This window comes from Cyprinus carpio, chromosome A4, assembly GCF_018340385.1.
Source record: "Cyprinus carpio isolate SPL01 chromosome A4, ASM1834038v1, whole genome shotgun sequence".
Classification (NCBI taxonomy): Eukaryota; Metazoa; Chordata; class Actinopteri; order Cypriniformes; family Cyprinidae; genus Cyprinus; species Cyprinus carpio.
In genome coordinates this window covers 15,818,382-15,842,553 of record NC_056575.1, presented here as the reverse complement: position 1 = coordinate 15,842,553, position 24,172 = coordinate 15,818,382, and the positions used below count along the sequence as shown (strand labels likewise).

At 36.0% G+C, this 24,172-nt stretch overlaps 1 protein-coding gene across 1 annotated transcript in view; it reads left to right on the top strand.

Moving 5' to 3' along the window:
• Positions 1-24,172, top strand: part of LOC109065737 (CUGBP Elav-like family member 2) — a 132,758-nt gene that overhangs the window by 75,458 nt on the left and 33,128 nt on the right. The window contains exons 3-4 of the mRNA XM_042742984.1: positions 11,446-11,642; positions 22,564-22,646. Coding sequence (XP_042598918.1) covers positions 11,446-11,642; positions 22,564-22,646 — 280 coding nt within the window. The remainder of the gene's footprint in view (positions 1-11,445; positions 11,643-22,563; positions 22,647-24,172) is intronic.

Genomic DNA, 24,172 nt, shown 5'->3' with positions numbered 1-24,172 from the left:
CTGCTGCGGTTCGCGTGAAACAACATGAAACCAGACCTCATTTGCACCAATTGAAAGCATATTAACACTGTCTGAATCATACCCTATCACTTACATTGTGCACTAAGAGCCATTCACTGTACAGGAAATACTACACTGTAAATAAGTGACGGATCTCAGCCGGCGCTTCAGCATCTATTTATAGTGCAGGGGGCGCAGGCGCTTTGGATTCTAGAGAGCATTTGATTGGTCAGAAGATTTGATGAGAAGATGAAGTACGATGTGACGTAAAAAAAAACGTTGAGCAGTTTTGGCTGAAGTGACAAACGGCAAGCTTTGAATGCTTATATCTTCTAAATGCTGATGTCAAACTAGTTATGATTTAATGACTAAATGTAAATGTATAGAGTCTTGCCCTATTGCTCCATTTTAAAGAAAAAAAAAAATTATATATTTATAACAGCAGCCATGATAAATGGTGGTGTCATAAACACTGGTACAGATGTGTATGTGTGTAAGATAATGTGTACAATATGTTTAGTCTGCTAATACTGTCTGTTGTTCGCTCTGTTAACGAGATAATGGGATTATAATGGAATACATTTCTATATTTAGACCCTCCAGGTCCATATCTCTCTCACACCCACACACACACACACACACACACACACACACACACTCCGTCAGCGGCTGTAATCTGCAGTCTGTGTTCAGTGCCGTCTCTGATGTCGAATTCTAATGTGGTTGTCTGAATTCTCAGAGCGAAAGATCAATGTGGCGTTTAGATGAGTGCATGGTCTTTCTCCTCTCTTCCTTTCAAACGCGCTGGGCCATGGATAAAGAGACACAAACACAACCAACACGCACCTGTCTCAAACACACACACACACACACACACACACACACACACACACACTTATCACAGATCTCAGATACAGCTGCGAACACCAACTCAGTGTCAGACACTGGAGTGTCAGACCAAGTGTTTGTGCTACACATAACCAGAATTCTATCTATCTATCTATCTATCTATCTATCTATCTATCTATCTATCTATCTATCTATCTATCTATCTATCTATCTATCTATCTATCTATCTGTCTGTCTGTCTGTCTGTCTGTCTGTCTGTAGTGATATTTTTTTTACATTTGTGTGTGTGTGTGCTTGGTTCCCCTCTGACATATTGTCAGCATATGGCTCTTTTTACGGCTATGGCCTCTGAAGCCAAATGTTCAGAGCATTTTCACTCTCTTCAGGTCATAGCATTGTGTTGTGTGTGTGACGCTGCGGTCCTTGCCGGAGTAATTTGGCCAGCTCATGAACACCAGAGCTCAATCACGTCAAGCTCTCTTACCGCTGTTTATTTTATTGACTCGCGTGTTTTCTTTTCTTTTTGCGCTGCGTGCGCATTTATTCCTTCCCTTTCTCCCTCTACATCCTCTTCTGCCAGTACCGCTCTGTTTCTCTCAGATGAGCGTGAAAACACGGAGGTGGTTCTTGCGAAGGAGAACTTGAGAGATAGACACCTAGTCTAGTCTCCGCCATCTGTTCAGATGTTAATTGACTGTGTTTTTCCGTCCCATAAACGGTAATGAAAACGAACACCTCCCCTAATGCACCCTAATGAAACATTTTCACACACCTCCCTAATAAACAGCATTATGGGAGAACGTGTCTTTGTTTGTAAAGCTAGTCGCTTAAGAAAGTTCGACACAGATGCTGATTGGCAGTTAGCACCCATTTTTGTTTTCGACAAACCGAGATGCGAAATTTGTGACACTCGTCGGCACTGATGATAGACGAAGGGAATTAAAAGTGGAGGGAGGAAGAACAAAAGGGCCGTGAAAGACTAGCTAATCCTGCCATGACTCACCAGCCTGATACAGCTACGACGCCCGGGGAAATACGTGCTACTGCACAGCATGGGCACAGCTTTGTTCATTTCGTTTATTGACGTTTTGAATTAAACCAACATGCTTGAGTCCATTCCCATTCGGTTTTTAAATGATCGCTCTAGCTGTGTGTTGTATTTGGCAAGCCGTGATGAAGTTAGGCCCGGTCTAATTAAGGCATCTGGAGGGGTCTGAATGTCCTAAGAATCGTGGCACCTGCAGAGAGGAAGACATGACCGAACGGAGGGAGGGTGGCACACTCTTCCTTTGAGGAAAGACAGCTCATCTGTTCTGCGTTTTGCAGACGATTGAAGGCATGCATTGTGGTTTAGTTCACAAGCAGGAGTAGTTTAACTCCACGCGTCACTGGAGCAAATCAAATGTTTTCTTTTGTGCTTGGCAATCAGTAGGGTTTTCTGCAAAGAATCTTCTCTCAGTTTAGAAAAGAGCTGTTTAGAGAGGAGTAAACCGGGAACTGTGGGGTGAACCACATGGGTCAGAGACATGACACTCATTTTGTTTGTTTGGATGTATTAATTTATTCAAAAACAGATTAAAAGTGCAAAAAAAAAACAAACCTTTATGTAGTTTGCTGTTCAGGTTCATGAAACTGTTCATTGTACAGTTTAAATGATCATAATAGGAATAAAACAACAAACCTTTATGTTTGTGGCATAATGTTTTATTATAGCATTGTACAGTAGATTAATGATTAGAAAAACGTTTTCCTTTTTAGATAAATATGTTAGTTGAGGTTGTGAAATGTCATACTCCCTTAAATGAATTGTTTTAAAAAAACAACAAAACAACTTATTAAAAACTTTTTCTTATTGAAAATAGCTAATAATTACGATGTGAACATAATGTATTTTGTTACTTTTTAGATAGACGCAGACATTTTTAGATAGACAGACAGATAGATGCATCCCATGTTTGAACAATAATCCCAGACATTATACAGACATTATATTGTAACATTATAATTAAGGCCATTTATTTCAACACAAAAAAAACTATTTTATGACTGTAAAAGGAATATTCGCAAAGGGGTGCCATAGAAAAAATAACTGTTGAAAAGGTTTCCCGAACCAAAAATGAGAGACACGCTGAATTGTGCTTTCAGTTGCTGTGAGCAGATGGGGTCAGACATTATATTAAGGATCGGAGATGAAAGTGAGACGTCCAGATGGGGTCACACGTCCACACACAGGTGAGCCGCGGGACGGGATGTGCTGACCTGTAGAAGTTTGATGGTGGTCTAACTCCTGGTCATTATGATTGCTCCTGATGTTTGATATACTCCACCTTCTGCACCTGCTGTCTGCCTGCCAGCGACACACACACACACAAACACACACACAGCTCGACATGCATGCTGATACCCGAGTCAAACCCCTCTAGTACTGGATGACAGCCCATAACACAGCAACCTCTTCCTGTGTGTGTGTCTTTTGGAGCTGTACGGATGGCCCGACTCAGCCATTCGCATCATCATCCAGTCGCTCATCCCCAGCTCCACCCGGTTTCCATAGCAACAGGGAGGCAATTAAAAAAAAACAGGGTTTGTGTTGGCAGGATTTTGGCAATCCTGTCACACTATTGCCTCAGATTTCCACTCAAGCCTCTTTCAGCAGCAAAAGTGTGTGGAGTTGTGAGTTTAAGTGTGCAGTGTGTAGTGTCATTTGAGGAGCACTTTTCCTCTTAAGCACTTCAGTCCATAAACATTTGCGAGGAAACATGGCTGCTTTGTTTCAGCACTTCATAAGAGGATGGGAGTCCTGCGCACATGTATACTTTAAGACGGACTGGGTTTGTGTGATGGAAAGGCTGGAAAACAATCACAGCATCACAATGAACAAGATATAGACTAGTAATCAGGCTAAAACTTTATTTAAAGGACCAATTCTCACTAGTAATATGCTGCTTATTAGCATGCATATTACTAGCATATTGGCTGTTTATTAGTACTTATAAAACACATATTAATGCCTCATTCTGCATGAACATGTTTTAGATCCCTTAATCCTACCCAATACCTAAACTTAACTACTACCTTACTAACTAATAAGCAGCAAATTAAGAGTTTATTGAGGGAAAACTATTTTCTGCCAATACATTTCCAGCGTTGTCCATTCTTAATTATCAGGTTTATCGTTAAAGTTGGCAAGTCTTTAAAATGAACACTCAACACCTAAATCACAATTTTCGTAATACACTGTATTATATTGATTTGACTTTTGATTATTTAATACAATATTAGTTTTGTGAAGGTAGCCATCCACATTCTGATGGTAGTGGTGAATGATTTTGATTTTTATAAGTATAAACCTTTAGTTGCACGACTAAGCATTTTTCATCTGTTATCTAGTATTGTTTCATAAACTTGAGTGTGTGCATCATCATAGATTTTGCAATTTATGTATTTTTTTCTGTAATATGACATCTGATTCAAAAGTAATAATAATAATAATAATGTAGGACGTGGCTTGATGTTATTCACTGCAAATTTAGTTTATTGCCTGCATGGCCTTAATTTTATCAGGATTAAATTTTATAAAGTTTCAGAGGAGGAGAAATTGTAAACTTTCTTTTGTTCTTCAAAACATTACGCATCGATGAAATGTGCAGAATAAGACGAGGGGACATTTATCAAGAAAGGAAATAAGGTCAATTTTGATTTTCTTGTCATTTTTAAGATTTTCCAGCAAAGAGAAAGTCAATAAAACTGTTCAGAGCCCAGTGTTTATTTTCTGATTTGAGCTTGTCCGTTTAGAAATTATATATATCAGTAAGTGCCCTGGTGGGCTTGTCGGTTTAAATTGAAGTAATGTAGTTTTTATGGAGCGAGTTAAAAATGTTTCTGATAAAACAAGGCTGTTATTATTGTGTTTTTACGGTTTGTGTATGTGTGTGCGTGTCTCCTCGTTAGCGCAGAAAGACGGCATCTCTCCAGCTCGCTGCTTCATTAGCAAGTGTGACATTTATCACATCGGCGCCTCGCGTTTCAAGAGTTACCATGGAAACTTCTATAGCACCCACCTCCCCTTCACACTTTTAACAAGTGGAGTGATTAACAGAACAGTTTTGTACATCTCACACATGCGCTCGCTCACACGCGCCGATGCCTGTCATTCTTCGCAAGTTAAGCAGTTTTCAGCTGTGTGTTTTTGACTGGTTGAAAATATCTCCACTCAGACCTTGAAAAATGTTTCTCTTTGTATTTTGTAGGTTTTCTTTGTTGTCAGCTGACTTTGTATGTGATGTTTACAAAAAAAAAAAAGTTTGTCCTAGGTGATTTTTCTAAATATAGTCAAGAGTTTGACGTCTCCCTGACAGTTGACGAAAGTGATGACAGGAAATATCTTCCTGGAGACAGTGCCTTCTCTGACCTTGATGTGTGAGATTTGTGTGCGCGTGTGTGTGTGGTTAAGTCTACCTATCTTGGTCAGGAGGACATATGAAAGGACAAATGCTCATCATTGGCTGTTTCAAATCCTAGTGAGCTGCCTACTTAACACAGCGTTTTTGGAATTCATAAGCGAGACTGAAGATTGACAGGTTTGAAAGCAGTTTGAACATACTGATGATGCCCAATTGTGTACAGTTTTAATGTTTACAAAAACTGCATATGGTTTAAATGTTAATTTAACAACAAAATGTCTAAAAAAAATGTGTACAGTTTTATTGTTTATACGGGCCTACAACATCTAAAATTGCATATGGTTTAAATGTTAATTTAACATTTAAACAACAAAATGTCTAAAATCTGTACTTTTTGCATGTTGATATGTTCCTTTGTTGCCCCAAAATCATACAGTTTAAACATTGTGCCTATGATGGCCAAAAATGTGTATGATTAAAATATTCGCACAGACTACAAAAAATGTGTACAGTTTGAACATCTGTACAGGCCTGTGTCACCACTAATGCACATGGTTTAAATGCTTTCATGTCCATATGATGCCCCAAAAATTAGTTTGGTGTGAATGTTTCAACAGACTATAATGGGCAAAAATGCATTCATTCATATGGGCCTACGACACTTAAAATATGTAGTTTGAGCTTTCAGATGTATCTGTAAACCCCAAAAAGGATTTATTATGAATATTTGTACGTGCCCAAAAATAGGTGCCATTATGATGACAGAAAATTTATGATTTGATTATTTGTATGTACTTGCCATGGCAGCTCTCTAGGTTTTGAGACAAAACCATTATGTCCTAAAAACGCAGTACGAACAGTCTCGGTCATAAATATATGATTCTATCACAAATTTGACAGCAAATGGGACATTTGGCTTTCGGATGGTTTCCCCATCGTAAACATGACTGACAAGCCCTGAATTATGACACGATGAAAGAAAGACAGAGAAATAAAGCAGTAGATGAACCATGGAGAAACAGAGATAAATCTTCCCTATTAAGTGTGGCTGGATTGAGTATTTTTCAGCGCTTGGAGCAGAACGCCTTGTTTTTATGACCAATGAGATTAATTAGGATTATAAAGCTTAACTGATGAATGGAATTAAAGCATCACCTGTCGCCAGTGAGAGAGAGATACGACAGCACAGCTGTCAGACAGGCGGCGTTAACTTCTAGTGATGATTGGAAAAATAAATAAAAATCACTTTTCATACTCTTTCCCACTCTCTCCTGCTTACATACACATACACACACTTGTCAGCTGTGCTCTTTTTTAAACCGAGGAAATTACAGGTTTGCAACTTCCCCCCCAGCTGCCTGTCAACTAATGTATGGAAGAGGGATTTAGTATCCAAATTACTTGCATTTTTTTCTCTCTCTTTTCGCTCCTTATCAGGCCAAAGGTGTTTTTTTTTTAATACACACTGTAATTTTATATAACTGTATTATATTTCTGTTACTGCAGATTTGCAGGTCCACATACTTTAACTAGCCTAACAGATTAAGTATTTTAACCATTGAATTGCACAAATGTCTATGCATATACACTATGCATGCATGATTTGTATTATAGGTATCATATACATAATGTTGTTTAAAATGATAAAATCTGTAAAAAAAAGAAAAAAAAAAAAAAGTTGGCAAAAAAAAAAAAAAAAAAAATTATATATATATATATATATATATATATATATATATATATATATAGTAGTATATATATATATAATATATATATATATATATATATAATTGTCAAATATTTACAACAAATTGTATGTACATACACACTACATATAATATAAACATTTTATAACAGTACAAACAGTATAAAAAGCATATAGTATATAATTAAAAAATACATACACATAATTTAACAAAAGTATATATATATATATATATATATATATATATATATATAGATATATATATATATATATATATATATATATATATATATATATATTAAATATATGTGTATTATTTTTTTTTATTTTTTTTTTTTTTTTTTATTTGTTTGCATTTTTATTAGTGTTAGTTCAGTAATACCCCATAACCATTAATATAAAATAACTAGAAAAATATATATAACTATATCAGATTTTAAAAAGGCATAAGTGCTCTGAATTTTTGTAACCTTTTATGGAGGCTGCTCAGGTGTGAAATAACCTCAGTCTAACCATTACTATGTCTCCAATCATAATTAGTTATATTGCATTTATGTTTATATAACCATCCGGACTATCTTTAGAAGCACAAATGATTGTCTTGCTGGCTTGCAGTGTTATTGTCCCTGTTAACATGAGTGTGTGCGGACTATCAGAGTTCCTTACATCAGCAATCCCCCCCACACACACACCTTAAGAGCAGCCCAGGCTGATGGAAGGTCTAGTTAAGTCATTAAGGCAGACAATTGACTCAAATTGAGAGGGAAGTGGATAAAAAGAAAGAGAGAGAGAAAGAATGCCATGGCAGGAGTGGATCCACTTGACAACTTAATCTGAGCCTCAGGACTTACATTCAGACAGACAAACACACACACACACACAGTTTTATTTTCACCTTGTGTCTGGTTCTTTCTCTTTCTACCTTGTCAGCAGAGAAGAGTGAAAGAAAGATGGTCCAAATAAAGGACAATGTGTTTAAACTGTCAGTGGCTCCTCTTCTTAGGCCTTTGCAGGGAATTGTAAGGAATTTAATGATTATGATTCCACGTAATGAGTCTGGTTCCTTAAGGATTCCTTTCAGCACCACGTAATCCTACTGTGACTGTATTATACCATTTAGTCTACTTTTATTTTTGTGTGTATATATTATAAACAAGATCAGTGAGTGAAAGTGTTCAGGAGCCATTTTGGTCATTTCATTAAAAGTAAGAAGCTTATAATTATCTTGTGTGTGTGTGTGTGTGTGTGTGTGTGTGTGTGTGTGTTTGTGTGTGTATGTGTATGTGTGTGTGTGTGTGTGTGTGCAATATTAAGTCATTCAAATGTTTGGAATCTGTAAGAATTCTTAATGTTTTCGAAAGCCAGCAATACTATATTTATTTGATAAAATTAGAGTCAAAGCAGTAATATTTTGATTCTTTGAAATATACTTTAAAAGAACTGTATTTGAAACAGAAATAATTTGTAACAATATAAATGTTTTTACTGTCACTTTTGTTTCATTTAATGCATCCCTGCTGAATAATAGTATTAAATTCTTGAAAAATAGTGTTCACTCTACATCTGAAAATGAAGGCAAATGTTTAGAAACCATTAGCACAAACTGAACGTCATGAAATGAATCTGATTCCAGCTTCTTCTTTTTTTAAATGGAACTGTTTAAGGACCAGTTCTTGGTTTCCAACCCCAGGCCAGTGTGTGCGAGTGTCCTCCAGCACACTGTTACAGGCTTCCTGTGACTTGTGCCTTTGTATTCCTGCAGTCGGGCCTTGTCGAATGAAACAATTACTAATTGTGACACAAGCGCACACATACACGCACAACACCCTGACACTCGCAGTTCCATCCCTCTCTCTCTGTCAGAGTCCGTTTCTGGCTCTTGGCCTGTGCCTGTGTCATGCTAGCTATTTTCGACATTATTTCTTTTTGATCGGCAGCGAGGGGCACCATTATCACCACGGTAACTGCCGGGGGATTTATTGGGGTAGGGGTAGCTGAGCAGCGGTTGCCGTGGGGACTTGAGAGGACGGCTTTCCCGCGACACATGCAGAAATGTCCTTTAAATCGCTCAAAGACTTGGGCGTCTCCGCGGAAAGAATAGGGTCCTTTTGCAAGAGATGGATGAATCGAGTCCAGAGGTCTGTGTCTCTTCTCTCTAACTCCAACCTTTTCTCTTTATCGGTTGCTGCTCTTTAACGCTAGGCCTTGTTTTTTTTAGTTTTTTTTTTAATAGAATGACCAATCACTTCATCTCCTTAAAGAGAAATTAGGCTTTGTGAATGATTGAGTGAGTTAGGTCTTTATGGCTGTGTGTTCACTTCTAATCTGTAATTGTGTAGTACATTATGTTTATATGTGTGTACACACACACACACACACACACACACACACACACACAAAAACTGTCCATAGGATACCATTTCTGAATAATCGATGTACAGGCCTCATGATGGATTCAGTTTATTTGTGTGCTGAGTAATTGTTATAGTCACCGTATACTACACTTTTGTAACTTGACTTTAAGTTAAAAAAAAAATTATGTACATTTAATATATAATGTTTAGGGATGTAATGGTGCACCACGAGCCGGCAAATATATGACGATTCAAATCGGCTGAGATTTGTTTGGATCATAATTAAAATACAGTGGTTGCCTCGAACTGAATAAAAAGAGGCAAAGCCTTAGTTTGTTTATAAGAAGAGATTTCTTTTATTTGTGTTATGTATTTATTTGATTTGGGGCTTGTTTTAAAACGTCATATTTCAGTTTCACAAAGAAGTGTTCAGCATTTTGTCCAAGCAATAATAAAAGGACTTCTTTTCATTTATAATTTGTCTTAAATCTCATTTTGTTAAAAAATAAAAATCGTGATTGTGAAATAAGTATCGTGAATCATGTTGCATTGTGCGTTAAGTGAATCGTTACATCCCTAATAATGTTAGGTTTATACATTGTTTCTTAAACTAAAATTAGTCCATTTCCACCCTCTTTCTTAGATTATTTTTGTTGCTCCAGTTGACCAGTGACTCTTTTTTGAGTACTTTTCCTTTTAAGGGTGTGCCAGTGAGATATTTTAGTTCCTCAAATCTGACAGACCAGTGCAGTATACTGAGAAAAGAAATCATTTCTCCTTTATGCAGAGAATAGTGCTTAATTCATGTCAAAATGTCCTTGGAGTGATGCACGTTTCGAAGGGAAGAAATTTGAACGGTTATCTTGAAACAGACGGAGAAGGCTTACTCACAGAATGCTTAGTGCGATAATTAGTCTCATGAGGAAATGATTATGCTTCTTCACTGAGGATAGAAGTATTTATTTATTTAGTTATTTTATTTATTTTCACATCAGTTGAAGGGCAACAGGCAGGTTGGCCTTCGATCAGCAAAACCAAAATGGAATTAAATTGAGTAGACACTCAGTGATTTTTGACTTTGTTTAGACTTGTTCACTCATTTTGTTATTTGTAAGCTGGTTAAAAATGAAATGTGAGTGTGGGGGTCGATAGCTCTCGCTCTCTCTGAGTGCTTTCATCTGGAACTGAAACAAGCGCCTGAAATTCCTCATGAACTCGTTGAACCAGCAGCATGGGCGTCAAGGGGTCACACGGATCCGTCTCGCACCCTGACTCAGCTCAGCCATTTTTATCATTTGTTTCATTCTGGTGTGAGTCACTCAGAATTCTGCGTTCAATTCATGTTGAAGCTAGCATCTGTGAAATTGTGTTTTCAGGAAACTGCTTACAATGGAAGTCTATGGGGCAAATGTACTGGATGGTTTTAAAGCGGAAATGTTAAGCTTTTATTTGTGTTAAAGCACTTTATTGATTTCCATTAATGCATTTCAGGTTTTTACATGAATAAAGTTGTTTCAAGAATAGCAAGTACAATTTACAATGTTAAACTCTTTTAGAACAGGGTAAATTTAGCTTTAGATGGTCATGACATGAGTTGACAAATTGTGTGTTGCACAGATAAGTTTAGTACGCAATTTTATCACAATAATCTCATGGTAACACATTTAACACTGTAAGCACTTAAATGTCTTACTATGTTTTTTTTTTTTATCATAATCATGATGTGTATTTTTAGCATTTGCTCCACTTTCCCCATAGACTCCTATTTTAAATTTGCTGTAATCATGCATTTTCTTTGCAAATTAAAGTTATGTTATATGGTAATAGAGCTTACTGAACCCGGAACAGAGTCTGAATTGTACCTGCTCAGGACTGTAAACACAACATCAACACACACACACTCACACAAGACACAGCACACATGCTGAGTGTAATAACACTTTTGTGATTTTAATCAGGGTTTGTGTCTCCGTGTCTTCCTGCTTTAATGAGGAGCAGTTGTCGATCTGTCCGGCCCAAATTTGCTCTCGCTGTGAGCTCGGAGACCAACCCCTCTCACTCCCCATCTTCCTTTACATCTTCAACTGTATACACCGTTGATACTTCATAACGCTTGCTTTCTGTCTCTCTGCAGTAACGGTACAGCTGGGAAGATGAATGGCGCCCTGGAACACTCGGACCAGCCTGATCCGGACGCCATTAAGATGTTTGTGGGTCAGATCCCTCGCTCCTGGTCCGAGAAAGAGTTAAAGGAGCTTTTTGAGCCGTATGGAGCCGTCTACCAGATCAACATACTGCGAGATCGTAGTCAGAACCCACCACAGAGCAAAGGTAGCGTGCGTTTCCTGTCTTTTGACATCACACACGCCATCGCAGCAGCAGGGTGTTGTGCTGCATCATGTTAACCTGCTCACATGTGTAATGTGTTAGCTTGAGCCTCTGACTTCCTGTTGTGCATCTTCATTTCCAGTCTGCCTGCTTCTGTCTTTCTTTTTCTCTTTTTATCAAAAGCTATGTTCAGAACCCTGTTTAGGCATTGCTAGAATGCATCGCGACGGGCTCAGTTGAAAAAAAAAACTGCTTGTTAATATTCCATTTACTACACATTTAAATAAAAACCAACAGTTTGAGCCAGTATTTACAATGTTTATATCTTTATAGTATCGCAATATTAGCTTAGCAACATGCTAATATCAAACTAAATTGAAGTCTTCCAAATTGTTTGCGCACTTCTTTGCAGCCTTTATGTCCTTTCTACTTATAAACTTGAATTATTATAATTGGATATGTTGGTCAGTTCCATATTTGTTTCTCTGTTTTTCATTTATGAACAAACTTTTTTCAAACTGCAATACAACACAATTAAGCACAAAAGATTGGCACAGAACATTCACACAGCACATTTTTGAGTGAACGTACTGTAAGGCAGTGGAATGGGGTTGCCAGGTTTTCACAAGAAAACCCGCCCAATTACTACTCAAAACTAGCCCAGTTGCGTTTCGAGGGGGTCCCCAATTAAAAATCCCATTCTGGGGAGTAAACTACACTTCTTTTTGGTGGGTTTCCTGATAAAATTTGCATTCCAGGGGCTAAATATCACATTATTGGGGCGGTTTCAACCTGCGGCAAATGTGTTAACCTGTTAACTGTCACCCCGTCCCGTATACGGGACGCCTACGTTTACTTCACTAAATCCTTATCTAATCATGACAAACTATATATTGTTGGAAAGGTCTATGACTCCTAAATAGATATTTTACCAATGTTTTTTGTTAGAAATTATGTAGGAAAAGTAATAGATTAATTTATGACGAGTGCACCCTCAAAAAACCTACATCATAACAGGAGTTCTGACCTTGTCAAAAAAAAGTCTTCTTCGTTGCCTTTTTCTCAATCACACTTTAGAAATAATCAGAAATGATATATCAACTGAAAACTTAAAATCTCAAAATTCATCCTTTAAAACCCATTTTAAAATCAGACATTGCATTACCACGAAAATGGTACATCAATATCATGTCATAAAAATGTTTTTGTTCATGAATTATAAAAATTTTAGTTTGGAAAGTGCATTTTCAAGTCTATGTTCAAAAACGTGAGTGACAGTTAAGGGGTTAAAGTAGCCCAAATCCACGGGAAAACCACAGAATTGGCAACATTGCAGTGGAATGAAAAAAAGCTAGGTCTTGAGAGTCGTTTGCGCAATAAGCTGCAACAGGACAGCATAACGATCAAAGATTAACATGTATCGTGATTCTCTCTTCGATTCTGAGCTTGTTTATTTTTCCCGCATATAGCATGTGTGCGCGCTAGAGACGTGGCGGGCTTCATTGCACAGAATTTGCGCTGTGAGACACGTGCACATTGCTTGACAGTCTGTGCTTCCACCCGGCGTGTTTTACTTTAGATATGCTTTCATTTATGCCGTTTGGAATGCAGTAATATTAGATGCACGAAACTCACGCACTGACAGACTTTCACACGTGCTTTGTGTTTGTTGTCCTGAAGCTCAATTGCGGCTGCGGTTAAATGCACTTGCATTTTCGAATACTTTTATACGAAACTGATATACACACAGTCAGTTATGTTTTCAGAGTAGGACAAAACATCTGATATCGAAATAGATCAGTGCATTAGTGTGAATGCAGCCTGTTAAAGCTACCACCGTCTATGATCTCATTAGTAATAATCAAACAGCAATAATGCTAAAAAAAAAAAAAGAAAAATCCTCAACTATTGTCTGTAAACTTTCGGACACTTAAAGAACACTTATTTTAAATATATAAACTATAAACAAAAAGCATATACCTGCAATTTTTTTTAAGATGTAACGTTTTAAAAATGTATTTGCACAGCAGAAGAATTAATTGGGGAAAAAATGTAGATCAAGAATCGTTCTGGAATCAGATCGTGACTCCCAGAATAGAAATCAGATCGGATCATAAAGTGCCTGAAGATTCCCACCCCTAATATATGTACAGGATGTATGACAACATTGTGATGCATCGATGCATCATTAATCGAATCGAATCGTGGGCCTCTGAATCGTAATCGAATCAAATCGTGAGATACCCATAGATTCCCACGCCTACCCTCAACTCAGAAAGTCTGAACTTAAGAGTGTTTAGCAGTAGCATTTAAGGAATTGAATTAACAAATACAAAATAAAACACTATATACACTATATACATAAATTATACGATTAACTGCGAGCCGGTTGAAAATCAATTCAAATATATGACGATTAAAATCGGTTGAGATGCTAAACAAATCGCGATTCATTTAGGGATAGGAGTTTATATGAATGCATGTCTGAGGGGAACTTACTGTCTTTAGAAGAATTTAGATGGCATTTTTTCTTTTCATCTCGCCTCTGTATAATGCATAAAATTCAGCAAAGTGGAGCACAACTTCGTTTACAGCAAAAACCAAGGAAACACATTAAGCCAGATTGCTAAAGTAACATTCAGATATTTTCATGTAAAGTTTACAAAACTGAATTCAAACAATTCAATTTATACTTCAAAAAACTGAAATCAAACCAAAATTTAAAACAGCTCAAAAATCACGAAATTATGCAATCTAATTTAAAAACTGCTCATGTTGCATGTATGCAACATCTTTGTTTGGATCATGATTGAAATGCAATTTACATTCTATTTAAATTTTCACATTTAGCAGATGCTTTTATCCAAAGCAACTTACAGATGAGGACAATAGAACCAATCAAAACCAACAAAATGCTATATTAGTATATTAGTATATTATTATAGTTCTATTTCATTTTCACAGAGTAATGTACAGCATTTTGTCCGAGCAATAATAATCGATTTTTTTTAATATAATTATTGTTTTGTTTTAAACCCAAATGAGTTTCTTTCTTCTGTTGAAAATAAAACTTATTTTGAAAAATGTGGGTAACCAAACGGTTGCTGGTCCTCAGTTACTTCCATAGTATTTTGTTATTTTTTTTCCCCTATCAAAGTTAGTGTGGACCAGCAACTGTTTGGTTACCCACATTCTTCAAAATATCTACTTTTGTGTTCAGCACAAGAAAGAAATTAATACAGGTTTGGTAAATAATGACAGAAATTACATTTGTGGGTGAACTATCCCTTTAATGACGAGTGGCTGCATGTTTAGTTAGTACTGTCGCTTTAAGAGCTGCACGCATCTAATATACAGGCATGCACCCATTTTCTCTCAACTGTTTACTTTCACTTTAGACATAACCAACAGTGTTTATATGTAATCACTGACAGATGCAAAACATAACTTCATCCAGTAATTAGGTGCTTTGACACACTTTTTATTTTAGCGTGAGTGAGTTTCAGGTGTACACGCTCAGAGAAAGCCCACATCAGAACAGCACGCAAATTATATCGTTAAATGGTAATGCTTTAAAGCACATACAAATAATGTACTTTTGCGATTGCGAAGAAGTGTAGTGTCCTGTGAGTGTTACTCTACCGCTGAGATAACATGTGATGTGAATTTATATTGTGTTGTACAGTATATTGAGACGGAGGCGTGCTGTAGCATGATGCTACGATTTGTCTTCAAAAAACAGATCGTACAGACATTTTAATTGTCCACGATCAAAAATCATATTGCACACACTCTTAAATAAATATGATCCTTTCAAGATGACTTGAATGTAGTAATGTTCCAAATCAAACATTTACGTGGTTTAGATTTGGTTTCCGATGCCGCCTAAGTAGGCGGTAGACAGCGAGGTAGCTCATGGGTTTCAAAATAGCGCTAAAGCGTAGGAGTTAACCTCAGTTCTGTGGAGTTGTTAACACTCAGACAGGAAGATGGCATGTACATGTTCGCAGTGCCGCCCATCCTCTCACTCTTATGGAGGATGAGTCAGGGCAGAGTGGGAGAGCATTACTCAAGTCCTGTACTCTCTCTCTCGTCCACACACAAGCATTGCGATGGGTCTCTCTGCCAGAGCCGGGATGTGTGATTGGCTTTCAGCTTTCAGACATGCTCCTGTAGTTCATTTAGCTGCATTTAGAGTGCCTCTCTCTTAGGTCCAGCTTCATCAAGGCCTCTGACACAGCCGTGGGGCCGTAATGGCCGCCGCTAGCCTTCAGCTTCACTCTAACCCATTTTCATTTAGGAAAAGGTCATCTACGCGCGACTCCGGCTGTTAAATTAGACAGTATTGAAAGATTTCTTCACCAACAAAGCCGCAAGGTGAGCGTTAACTTCCCGCGTGTCTCTCTAGCACTGTCTTTCCCTGTGGCGTCCGCCAATTAGAACTGATTTTCTCTAAAAGGGATTTGGTTTTCCATTTTTTTTCTCTCCCATTAGGACAGTTTTAAACTTTTAAAATTACCAATTAATGGGCAGATTATATTAAGAAAAGTGTGCCAGTTAACAGGACTCAATTTGAAGTGTCCTAAAGCAACATATACACACAGTATTAGATAACGTGAGATCTTACTCAAGTCCGCACACACTTTAGTTTCCGTGACTTTCCGCTGACGCAACCGACTAGTTTAATACATAACCTGCCCACAAGAAAACATGACACATTGCAGTCTTTATTTAGTTTTCAAGAGTTTTACACTTATTTATGGGAACTAATTTTAACATCTGAAGTCAAAGATTGTATTTATTTATTTAAATGTTTAACAAATCACACATTATGTGTAATATTAATGTAAAGGAAACAAATAAAAATGAAATAAATAAATAATAATTGTTTTTGCTTGTTGCATCTAAACCACAAGCCAACACACTACTTTATTTCATTTAAGTTACACTTATTTTTGGGAACTCACTGAACATCTGCATTTATTTATTTATTTATTTATTTATTTAACAAATAAAATGTGTTTCACACAACAGTTTACACATCATATATAATATTTTTATAAATTAAACAAATAGTTTAATATATATTCCATTATATTAAATATTTAGAATATATTAAATATGTTTATTTCAAACGGTGTTTTTTTTTTTTTTTCAGTGGTTGGATCACTGCATCGCATTATGCTGCACCACAGCAGTGTAGACAACTGGATTATAATGGAAGCTATCTATTTTTGCATCTTGAGTTGTTGTTTTATTAGCTTCATGCAGTGAGCACAGCAGACGTTAGTGCTTCCTGATTTAAGACTTGTAGGTTTAAGGTGCCAGTGTGATTTTCTGTCAACCCAGATCCAGCCTTTTTTTTGGCGGGGGGGGTTGAAAATGTACCAGTCTATTACAGATTGGGCATCAGCACCCAGCCGAAAAGTACTCACACTCTCACACATCCCAGCAAGGGTGCATAACTGTGCTGAGTTGCGGTCTCAGCGGTTTAGTATACGATCACGCGCCCACTTTGCCGATTCAGCACGGGATGTCACATCCTGTGCCCCACGTGTGTCCCTTCCTGGCCGCCATAGCCTGAGCATCAGCGGGGAGGTGCTTCTGAACAGACAGCCTCACAGAACACCTGCCCTACATATATGTGTGTGTGTGTGTGTGCACGAGAACGGAGGCATAGAATATAAATGCACCCAGAGGTGAAGAGCAGGAATTGTTTATCAGAGCCGGGCTGCAATTTAGAACGGTCCACACACGCACACACACATAGAAACAGACTGTCCCTTGTTGATAGAGTGATGCGAGAGCTAAATGGCCCTGAGCAGCTGGGGTTCTTTAGTAAAGATGTATTCCTGTCTCCCTTTGAAGTCCATCACACACACACATACGCACGCCTACACACTCATAAGATGAATGGATGCATTTGTGTGTGCATCCTTTTCGGTTCCTGGACACGTAGCACAGAATGATACAAATGTGTGTGTGTCCTCTAAGGCCAAATGCTTAGACGTGCTATGCTAATGTATTGAAATGTATTCTAACAGATATGTGTGTGTTCATGGGATTAAGTCCATAACTTAAGGGCTTTGGAGGGTCTGTCTCGTTTAACAGATCAAAAACTGAATCTGGGAATAATTGGCATTCAAGTCGTTTTCATTTACAGATTCGCAACCTGTCATACTTCATAATGTGACACATTTCCGAGTGAAACGAGATGTAAAATGCTGTCCTTCGGGAATTGATTGGATCGTGAAAAGCGGCAGTTTCAGGCCTGAATTCGCAGTCAGTTGTGAAAAACTACTTTCTTTCCAGAAGAAATAAATAAAAATCGCTGGCACCTAAACTGAAAAGGAAAAAAGTAGTATCTTAGTAGGGATGGAACATTTTTCACAAGTATACACAGTGGCTCCAAAATCTATTTGGACACTTGAGCCATCATTAAAAATGCAGAAATGTAAATATAATTTACTATTAAATTGCATTAAATTAAATATAGTTCAAATTATATAACAAAACATCAAAACATGTAGCTTTTTTTTGCCGGACTGAAAAGAAAAGGAATAGAAATATTTATTTGTAAATAACAATAGTAAGAATTGTATTAGTAATAATGATACAACAATTGTGGTACTGAAGTTGGATTCATTTTAAAGAAATATAGCATAGCTACACTTTTTAATCAGTTCTTTTAAAAAAAAAAGTCCTGTCAAATGATTAATCACGATTAATCGCATACAAAATAAAAGTTTTTGTTTGCATAATACAAGTGTGTGTTCTGTGTAAATTATGTATATATAAATACACACACACACTCACACACACACACAGTATATATTTTGAAAATATTAATATGTATTTACTTGTCTATATTTATATTCATATACTTTATATTATAAATAAATATATTAAATATATAAACATAAAAATCTGAAATGTATACATGCATGTATGTGTATTTATATATACATAATAAATATACACAGTACACATATATGCATTATGTAAACAAAAACATTTATTTTGGATGCGATTAATCGCGATTAATCGTTTGACAGCTCACAATAAATAAATAAATGATAAGTGTTAATTTTCAAATGTAAAAACGTCTTTCTGTTCCTGTTAGATGTGCAAATACCCGAGCATGTGCCCTGGGTTTGTAAGCCTGCACTTGTGCTGTATGATATTATGGAATCCGTCCGTCAGCGAGTCTGAGCACGAGTACAAACGGTCACGGAGCTCTTGAGGCGGTTGTACGCCTCGTGGTTTTATCCTGTCTTATCCGTCTCAGGTGAGGCATGGGCTTTCAGACCGTACGTCAGCAGTCCTGCCACGTAGGGATGTGGAAAAAACGGCTGTTCTGACCTCCCTGCCTGGGATTGTCAAAAGTTTCCAGCGTCGCAACACGATTATACAAGAACCGCTGTCAGCAGCCAAGGAATGAGTCGAGAAAGCCTGTGTTTCCTTCACTTTTGCTGACAACACAAGAATGAACAGGATCTTATTGGCTGACTGTTTAATATTAGCATATTAGCGTTGTTTCAAAGGCAGCATGTTAATGGTTTTGGACTTCTCTATGTTATAGAAGGAACGGGAAAAGGAGAATGATATGCAAAATCAATGAGCCACAATCTGAAGTGCCCCCTCACATTAAACATGTAGAATCAGCAACAGTAATATGATAAGTGACAACACTCTATCAGCAAAAAAAAAAAAAAAAAGTTAATCAATCCTCTAGCACAGAAGTTTTCAGTGGATGTGGATGCCAAATAAACCGTTTGATGCCAAATGGAATAACAAATAAAAAAAAAAAAAAAAAAATCACTTGTTAAGGACACCCTTACCAAAATTTGAAAGCACCTCAGAAAAATACAACACAGCTGCACTTTTTTTTGTGTGTGTGAAATTATGTATATTGATATGGAAATGAACAAATAAAAGGGAAATAAATAGATTTTTATATTACTTAAAGTAATATAAATATAAAGTAATTTGATTTTAAATACTTATTCTTATTTTATTATTATTATTATTTGCATTAATAAAATAAGAAATAATAAATTAAAATCAAAAAAAAAAAAAAAAAAAACAAAAAAATAATAAAGTTTTAAGCCCCAGAAGGCTGAGTGTTACAATAATAATAAAATTACACATAAATGTGTGTGTGTGTGTGTATATACACACACACATATATATATATCTGTTGCGATTATGATAAATTATCCGTTTTATTTTACACATAAATTATTATTATTATTATTTGAATAATATTTTATATATAACTTTTAATATGTACAAACAGTACTGTTTCATTCATATTATTTTTATTATGAATAATAATAATAATGATAATAATAACAATGCAACATAGTAAATTGGCACACTGATTGGTCAGCTAATGTGAGTTCATAAGTTCTTGAGTTCTTGTGCTGCTTTACTTATCTTTTTTTTTTTTTACATGACCTATTTGTATAGTTGTACAATTATCTATAAAAAATAATAAAATTATAGTTTTATTATCTGTATTTAATGTTCTACTGTTAGTGTTATCTGTATGCACCGAGGGTCTGAGAGTAACGCAATTTAAATTCTCTGCATGTATGTACTGTACATGTGGAAGAATTGACAATAAAGCAGACTTGACTTGACATAAGTGTGTATCAGGTTTGAAAATGGCTCATCTGTCAGAAACTATCGTATTTCTTAACCTTATTCTCATGTTTACTTTCACTGGTCTTACGCAAGCGTACGGTGCGTTCCAAGTCTTGATGCAGTGGAGTGTTACTTAATACTACTGGAGCATTATGAGCTCATGTAGTATTACTGTTAGAATAGCTGTGCGGTGTTTAAGCTCATGTGGTTTTAACTCAAATCTCTGTACACAAAACACTTGTGAACACTCTCCCTATATCAAATGTTTCACAATTGATTCATACAAACAGTACCATGTTTATGAAAACACATTTTTGTTTATCATTTATATAACTGTAAATTTACGCCATAAAGTCTGATCTATAATAAAGCTCATTTTGGCCAGGAACCATACACTTAGACAGGAAGCGACAAACCACCATTTTCATTTTCAAAACCAACCAGTCAGATCTAAGCTTACAATTTTGAGAAAGTGCTTGGTATTTTTTGGAGCAGCCAGCCAGCTAACAATCTGAGCCTTAGACAACATGTCTATTTAGCAGATGCCTACGGTACACTAATTCTGAGTACAGTCCTCTGAGACCCCTGGGTCGGTATTTTGCTTGAGGCACAATGGTGATTGATCAAAACCAGGATCTCATTAACACTTCAGTTCCTGGGTCACACTTAATTGGGATTGAACTTAAAACCTTTGAGTTAATGGCCCACAAACATTAAGCACCCCAACCATGACCAATGTCAATGTTGACTGATGGGAATGTTTCAGGCATGTTGGGAGTTTAAATGTGTATGATCACTTACTGGTGTGTGTGTGTGTGTGTGTGTGTGTGACACTGGGAACAAGGTTGTTTTGGCCATGGACTGGACTGCACCGTTGCCAGGGATGAGTGAGTCCTTAGTTTATCCTGCCAAAATTCTCCCTGGCAGTAAAAGGGGATTCAGTTCACTCATTTTTTTCTGGTTCCTCTTCTCTTTTCACTCTAAATAAAACATGCCAGCAGTCTCAGCTTGCTTTAGCTGCGCACACACTCATACATACAAAGGTCCCCAGCTGATTCTTTCTGTCAGTCCTCTCTGGTGATCTCTGCCTGTTTGTGTGTGTGTTTGTGTGTGTGTGTGTGCTTCTGTGCTCCAATGCCCAGTCAAGGACAGTGATGTGTACGGATGCATACTGTACACATACTCGTTTTTATTTTTCTGATGAAGGTCAGAGCTTTTGACTGATTTGTTTTAGAGGTTGTCAGATTTTAGTGGAACATGTCCATTAAGTGTTACATATTTAATTTCTAAAGTCTAAAGTGAGTTTTCAGTCTGAATTGAATGGGTCGTAAAAACTGAGTTATTTTAGTAATATTTATATATTTAATATTTTAAATATGATTTCATTTTTTATATTTTCAGTTTTTAATTAAATTTTAATTTTAGTAATTTTATGTGCTTTGTAAATGTTATTAGTTTTTTTTCTATTTGGCTTTATTTTTATTTTAAGTTTTAGTGTTGGCAATTTTTAATAGTTCATTTCAGTTTATTTTCAAGGCAACATTTTAAAATTTTAAGCTATTTTAAATTTTATTTCAGTTTGATTTAAATTCAGATTTACTTCAATTAACAAAATTCTGATCGTTTTAATTTTCGTCTTAGTTTTAGTTAACAATAGAAACATTTTTTAACAATAGAATTTTTTTTTAAAGATTCACACAAACACTTTATTTATTTATTTATTGTTTGTTCGCTTAAAATATATATTTATATAAAAAAAACACACACATAAATAAATAAATTAATAAAAAAAATAAAAAAAAAATTAAATAAGTTTATAATTATATACATTTTAAAAAAAAAAAAAAAAATAAATGTAACTTTTTTTTGAGTCAGATATGTTCTCTTTCAACAAGTACAAATGATTCGATGCAGGAGTTGTCACGCATGGTCAGATTTTTTACCTTAATCATGCTTGCAACAACATGTGGGTCACTTGGTTTTTATGTCTGAGGCATCAAGCTGGGTAGCCACTGAAATCTCATTGGTCCACAATCCCACTCCATATGGCTGTTTATTAAGCATCAAATATTAGCCTCTTTCCTCTCTCTCCCTCGTCCCTTATCTTCTCTGTGGTGTAGTTTGGCAGAGATCTGTATGACAGCAGTGAGATTGTTTTCTCTCTCAGCAGGTAGTGAGACGAAAAGAAAAAGATCAAATCCACTTGGCTTATTGCATGCTTAAAATGCTTACCTCTCTCTTTCTCTTTCTCTCTGTTTCTGTCTGTTTTTCCCAGGGTGCTGTTTTGTCACATTCTACACACGGAAAGCTGCCCTAGAGGCCCAGAATGCACTGCACAACATAAAGACCTTAACTGGGGTGAGTGTTTGTTTATCTGCTCATGTCTGTCTCTCTCTGAACGCTAGCAAGGCAGAGAATTTCTTATTCAAATGACGACAATTTCAAGTTTTTAATCTGGTTTCCTTTGTTAGAGGTTGTAATTCAGGAAAATGTGTGAAGTAGGGTTGAGGAGACAGGCTTATGGTGGGTTTTAGTCTCAAGTCAAAGAAAGACTTTAATGAGTTTATGATTTGAGCTTTCTGACGGAGCGGGTAATGTTTGTTGTCATGAAATCAGAGCCATTGTTCTCGAAATCCGAAACATAAAAGGTCACGGGAGAGATTTTAAAGAAATTATTACTTTTTATTACAAAAGTTACAGGAAATACAGTTTTAATGCTATAAAAATTATCAGAATGATTTCTGAAAGATCATGCAACACTGAAGACTGGAGTAATGACTACTAAAAATTCAGCTTTGAAGCACAAGAAATAGCAGCTTTGATGAGCATACGAGTGTTCACTCAAAAACATAAAACAAACAAAAAAAAATTGTACAGACCACAAAATTTTGAACATTAGTTTATTTCATAGGGATGCACTTATATTAAAATTCTGTACGGAACACATTAAGCCAATGATTTTTCATATTGTGGCTGATAAGATAAACAAAAAATGTTGGATATTAAAATTTGGCTCCAATAAATTTGACCAAATAAATGAAAAATAAAATACTGAAAACTAAAATTCATTGTTTTGTATGTAATTCTACAAGTGATTTAAAAGCATTAGAACATCTTAATATGCAAAACGAAAAATGAATTGAGATTTGATAAACGTGATTTAACAGTGTTATTAAATGATTCGCATTTTTAAAAATTAAAGATCTCAAATATAGGACAGCAACCAATTACATATATAATATTTTACTACAAATTTCCTCATATCACTTGTGTTTGAACCACCCGAAACATGTCTGTGTACTAGGGATGTAACGATTCACTCAACTCACGATTCGATTTGATTCACGGTTTTGATTTCACAATTCGATTCGATTCACAATTTATTTTATTTTTTTAACTAAATGATATTTAAGACAAATTATGAATTAAATGTGTCCTTTTATTATTGCTTGGACAAAATGCTGTACATTTCTTTGTGAAATTGAAATATAACTATAATAATATACTAATATAGCAATTGCATATATTTTTGCTCTTTTGTTGGTTTTGATTGGTTCTGTTGTCCTCATCTGTAAGTCGCTTTGGATAAAAGCATCTGCTAAATGACAAAATTTAAATAGAAAGTAAATTGCATTTCAATCATGATCCAAACAAAGATGTTGCATACATGCAACATGAGCAGTTTTTAATTTAAATTAGATTGTATAATTTCGAAATTTTGAAGCAGTAACAAAATGGTTAGACTTCAATTTTGTAAACTATACATGAAAATATCTGCATAAAACAGAAATAGCAGACGAGCTGAATGAGACGCAGATTCACTCTCTGCCAGCAGGTGGCGCTTAAAGCCTTTCCCTGGTTTCCGCTGTAAACAAAGCAGCGCT